Below are 5,180 nucleotides of genomic sequence, written 5' to 3' on the forward strand. Positions count from 1 at the left end.
CAACAAACTGTAAATGAGACACAACCACTTGCTCTGCGCCACCCACCCTGTATCCCGTAAAAGTTCCCGCATCGGACAAGGCTTTCATCAAAACATTGAAACCTTCTGCTGCCAATAGAAACAAAAAGGGAGAAAGAGGATCACCCTGACGTAAGCCCCGTTCCAGTTTAAACTCATCAGTAGGGCTGCCATTCACTAAAACTGAAGCAGTAGCAGTACTGACACACTCTCTTATCCATTTTCTCCATAAAGTCGAAAAAGACATACTTCCCATAACCTCGTCAAGATAGCCCCACTCAACAGAGTCATACGCCTTTTCAAAGTCCACTTTAAACATCAATAACTCTTTATTCGATTTATTCGCCTCATCAACCACCTCATTAGCTATCAGAATTCCATCAAGAATTTGTCTATTTTTTACAAAAGCAGATTGCACCTCAGACACAACACTGCCAATCACCTGTCTCAGTCTGTTTACTAAAATTTTTGCCAGAATTTTATAAAGACTACCCACCAAAGAAATGGGCCAAAAATCATTTAAAGATTGAGGACTCTCAACTTTAGGAATAAGTGCAATGAACGTAGAATTTATACCTTTCGATAATTTCCCATTCCTATGAAATTCTGAAGTAAACCGCAAAATATCGTCTTTCTTCTCATGCCAAAAATTCTTGATGAACCCAAAGTTGATTCCATTCGGGCCCGGACTCTTAAAACTATCACAGTCCCACACCGCCGCCTTAACTTTATCCGCAGAAAAAGGTTTTGTCAACGAACCCATTTCCAAGAATGAAAGCTTTCGAAATTGCAAATTACCCAGAGTAGGCTGCACTACCCAGAGTGATTCTTAAAATGCCTAAAGACTGCTTGACGGACGGGATTGACACCTTCTACCACTGCCCCATTCACAAGAATCGAAGATAGAGAATTATGTCGACGTCTACCTACCAGAACAGAATGAAAAAATTTCAAATTTGCGTCACCATCACGGAGCCAATTTAATCTCGACTGTTGCCAACAGATACTATTATTAAGACGCGATAAAGAGTGAATATTCGCTGACGTACTGTGTAATTCATCAATCTCTTCTTCCAACAAATCAGTCTCCTCCCCTTTACCATCAAGGGTCGCCTGCAGCATTTTCAACTCATCAATCCTCGCCGGTAAATTACGCGTATGATAACCATGCCACTCTTTCAGAGCCTCTTTGATCAATTTCAATTTTTCTTTGAGGACATACCCTCCCCACCCATGAACATCAAAAGAATTCAATTTTTCACGAACAAAAGTGTTGTAACCAGGCATGCCCTGCCAACATTTCAACAACCGCGTCGGTCTTGGTCCCCAATTCTGATCATCGACTGATAATAAAATTGGACAATGATCAGAAAGACCTCTTAAATGAGCCACATGTAAACAATTAGGCCAACGCAGACACTGTAAAACCCCATTTTCCCAACATGTAAAATAATACATAATAAATCAGAGTATTCAACTTAAAACAGGATCTCACACTTCTTTCAAAATTCAAATAAAATAAAATTACTATTTATTCAAACAGCACCTGTCAATATTTCAATTACTTTGCAGCGGAAAATAAAACATCTTAATTAATTCATCATAATGGCACTATGGCCTCAACATCATTCAACTTATTAAAATCCAAATCAAAGGTTCTTCAACATAATTCATGATCAAACATAGTTCTTGACAAATAACATCGTTCATGGCAAATACGTAACACATGGAAAACAAGTAATATCCCCATCCCGTTACGTATCAGAGCAACCTAAGACGACACAGCGGAGACTACTCAAGACTGCAACTATTCTTGGTCACCTGCAAGTTACCCATGTAAGGCAACAATTTCCAAGCAGAAGGTGTGAGATTTCACATTCAATAATAATAAGCATATAATTCATCAGCAGAATTTAACAACATAAATAACACTTATTTAACTATGTTACTTTTTCGTAGAAATTCTTAATTCAACTCCTTAATTTATTGATAACTTGGCAACAACGACAATAGATCAACTACGACATCCACAACTTCGACTAGACATCAAGGACGATGCAACAACAACTCTTTAACTTCGACAATGCAACAACAACTCTTTAACTTCGACAATGCAACAAAAACCAAGACATCATGCATGTGGTACCATTCAGAGCATAAGCCCTCGTCTCTATTGAGCATAAAAGGCTCCCAGGGCTTGAGCCCTCGTCACTTTTGAGCACAAAGCTCCAGGGCTTGAGCCCTCATCGCTATTGAGCACAAGGCTCCAAGGCTTAAGCCCTCGTCGCTATTGAGCACAAGGCTAACATCCTAAAATCTTAACGTTCTAACATCTTAACAACTCAACAACTTGGCATCTTAACATCCTACATCTTAACAACTCAACAACTTGGCATCTTAACATCCTAACATCTTAACAACTCAACAACTTGGCATCTTAACATCTTAACAACTCAACAACTTGACATCTTAACATCTTAACATCTTAACAACTCAACAACTAAGACATCATATAACATCGTATTCAAACATCAACAATTCATCATATAACATCGTATTCAAACATCAACAATTCATCATGCAACTTTGTAAAAACGTAATAAATTATACATAACATATTTTCATGTCAAACCTAGGCTACTAGAAAGATATCGCAATTATCAACAACTTTCATGGTTATACCAAAGACCAATTCAAAACAAAAACATATGAACAAAACGCAAAAACATGAAACAGAAAATGTTGTCACTGTGCAATTTCACTGTGACCTACGTGCAGTAATTTGACCATAACTCAAGTTCTATAAATCGTTTTGACATCAGACCAACGGTATTAGAAAGCTAACATCCATACCTACAACTTTTGAGTTTAACCCTAAGACCAATTATGTACCGATCAATACCAGTTTTCATATCAAAATTTGGGAAAAGTTGTGCTGAAATTCACAAAATGTCATTGTGACCTACGTGCAGTAATTTGACCATAACTCAAGTTCTATAAATCATTTTGATGTCAGACCAACGACATTAGAAAGCTAACATCCATACCTACAACTTTTGTGTTTACACCTAAGACCAATTCTCTACCGATCAATACCAGTTTTAATATCAAAATTCGGGAAAAAGTGTGCTGAAATTCATAAAAATTCACTGTGACCTACGTGCAGTAATTTGACCATAACTCAAGTTCTATAAATCGTTTTGATGTCATACTAACGACACTAGAAAGCTAACATCCATACCTACAACTTTGGTGTTTACACCTAAGACCAATTCTACACCGATCAATACCAGTTTTCATATCAAAATTTTGGGCAGAGATGAAAATAATTAGAAAAATCAACTTATATTATTCAAACTTCACATTCATTCAAAATCATCACAATCAACAACAACAACTCAACATAATTCATACTCAATTCATAATATGACATTAACAACAACAATCATCAACAACCACAACTCATAATCATGAATCTAACCACAAATCAACAACAACATAACATAAATCATCAACTGAGCATAATTCATCAATTAAATTGTAATTCAAAATCCTACCTTCTTTTCAAACCCTAACTTCTCTAATCAACAAAATAAAACAACAACAAACATGTTAAACCCTATTTTAGAACCATATAATTATGATTAAAGAAGGTTAGTCCCACCCTTACCTTAGATTGATTAGCAGCAAGGTCTACAGACTTCTCCTTCTCTGACTCGTCTCTTCTCTTCTCTTATCTTCTCTCTAAACCTTGTTTTCTCCAAATCCTTGTTTTTGTATATATTCCTCTTTCAACCTAATCTCTCCTCTATTTATATTACTAATTACTCTTCTTAAATCTGATTAGGCCCAATAACTCTCTTCTTTCTATTTCAGCCCCCAAATCTACTTATTCTAATAATTATACTTCTCCACTAAATATATTCTTCCACTAAATATATTCTAATAAATAATAAAATAAAGCCACTCAATAAAATACCAACATATCACATAATTAAATAAATCATATAATTCGACTCTATCTCAAGAAAAATAATTAAATAACAAAGAGGGAGTTACAGACACCACTCTTTAGAAAGAAGAAACCTGTCCAGCCGACTCATTGAACGGCCATCTCCCTTGTACCACGTAAACTTATGACCATTCAAAGGAAAATCAATTAGATCACAGTCATCAATAAACTCATTAAAAGAAGCAAAATCATTGACAGTTTGAGAACCCCGCACAGAGCGCCTTTCTTCCGAGAACCGCACTGAATTGAAGTCCCCACACAGACAAACATTACAGTTACCTAACGAATGCACACGCGCTGCTAGAGAGGCCGACAAAGACTGTTTAGTTCGCTGATCACATGGAGCATACAAGTTGAAAAAATAGAACTCCTCATTTGATTTAATAAACCTACCATGAATCATCAAAAAATGATCACCGCGAACCGAGACCCACACCTCCACCTCTAAAGTATCCCAAACAGTAAGCATACCACCTAACGCCCCCACAGACGGGCTATAAGAATAATCATGATTCGATTGCCCCCAAATTGACGTACATAAAAAATCATCTATCAACTGCAATTTTGTTTCTTGAAGACACAGTATAAAAGGCATCTTCTCCTTCACCAATTCCTTAACTTCCTTACGCTTCTCCATCCCACCTAACCCTCACACATTCCATGTCAACAACCTCATCGTACACACCCTCACCCCAACGTCCACACCCCCACCCCTTAACACCCTCCATCAGCCGAGCTCCCACTCTCACTCGCCTCACACTTTTTAGACTCCCTCTTCCCATTCCCTGCTCTAGAAAGAACACTAAACATATTATGATTGCCCCCTTCAAAGTGTAACCCAATGGCCTTCCCAATACCCCACACATCCTCAGCCGCTTCCTTCTCTTTACCATGTAAAACCACCCAATGATTCCACTCTTTATTAACAGACTCAGATAATGAGACTTCGTCAGAAGTACCTTGAGACATTTCTTCACCAGCTGATTGAGGTCTAACAGGCTGCCTCCTCTTCTTAGCTCTTTTTTCAAAGTACTCAACACAGCACATCTATCTTTGCTAGACAAACGCGCCACCTTTTTCAGAGTATGAACCGAATGACGTAATTCACCGCCAATTTTCCTTTGTTTAGTCCCACCACCTTCTTCCAGGA

General features: G+C 37.5%; 1 protein-coding gene across 1 annotated transcript; it reads right to left on the reverse strand.

The window, feature by feature from the left end:
* Nucleotides 1–831: 831 nt before the first annotated feature.
* On the reverse strand, nt 832–4,667 carry LOC146899255 (uncharacterized). Its single transcript, XM_085736731.1, has 2 exons — nt 4,105–4,667; nt 832–1,396 (listed from the first exon to the last, which is right to left on the reverse strand). The coding sequence occupies exons 1-2, from the start codon at nt 4,665–4,667 to the stop codon at nt 832–834; spliced, it is 1,128 nt and encodes a 375-aa protein (XP_085592857.1).
* Between the last annotated feature and the right edge of the window lie 513 nt (nt 4,668–5,180).

Source organism: Medicago sativa, chromosome 8 (genome assembly GCF_051527215.1).
Source record: "Medicago sativa cultivar Bolivia chromosome 8, Bolivia_mono, whole genome shotgun sequence".
Lineage (NCBI taxonomy): Eukaryota > Viridiplantae > Streptophyta > Magnoliopsida > Fabales > Fabaceae > Medicago > Medicago sativa.

Excerpts from the sequence above, each read along its gene's own strand:
- LOC146899255 (XM_085736731.1), bottom strand. The coding sequence starts at position 4,667 with ATGGAGAAGCGTAAGGAAGTTAAGGAATTGGTGAAGGAGAAGATGCCT. Across the intron at positions 1,397-4,104 it reads TCAATGAGTCGGCTGGACAG|AGGTCTTTCTGATCATTGTC; the intron begins GTTTCTTCTTTC and ends GGCTCATTTAAG.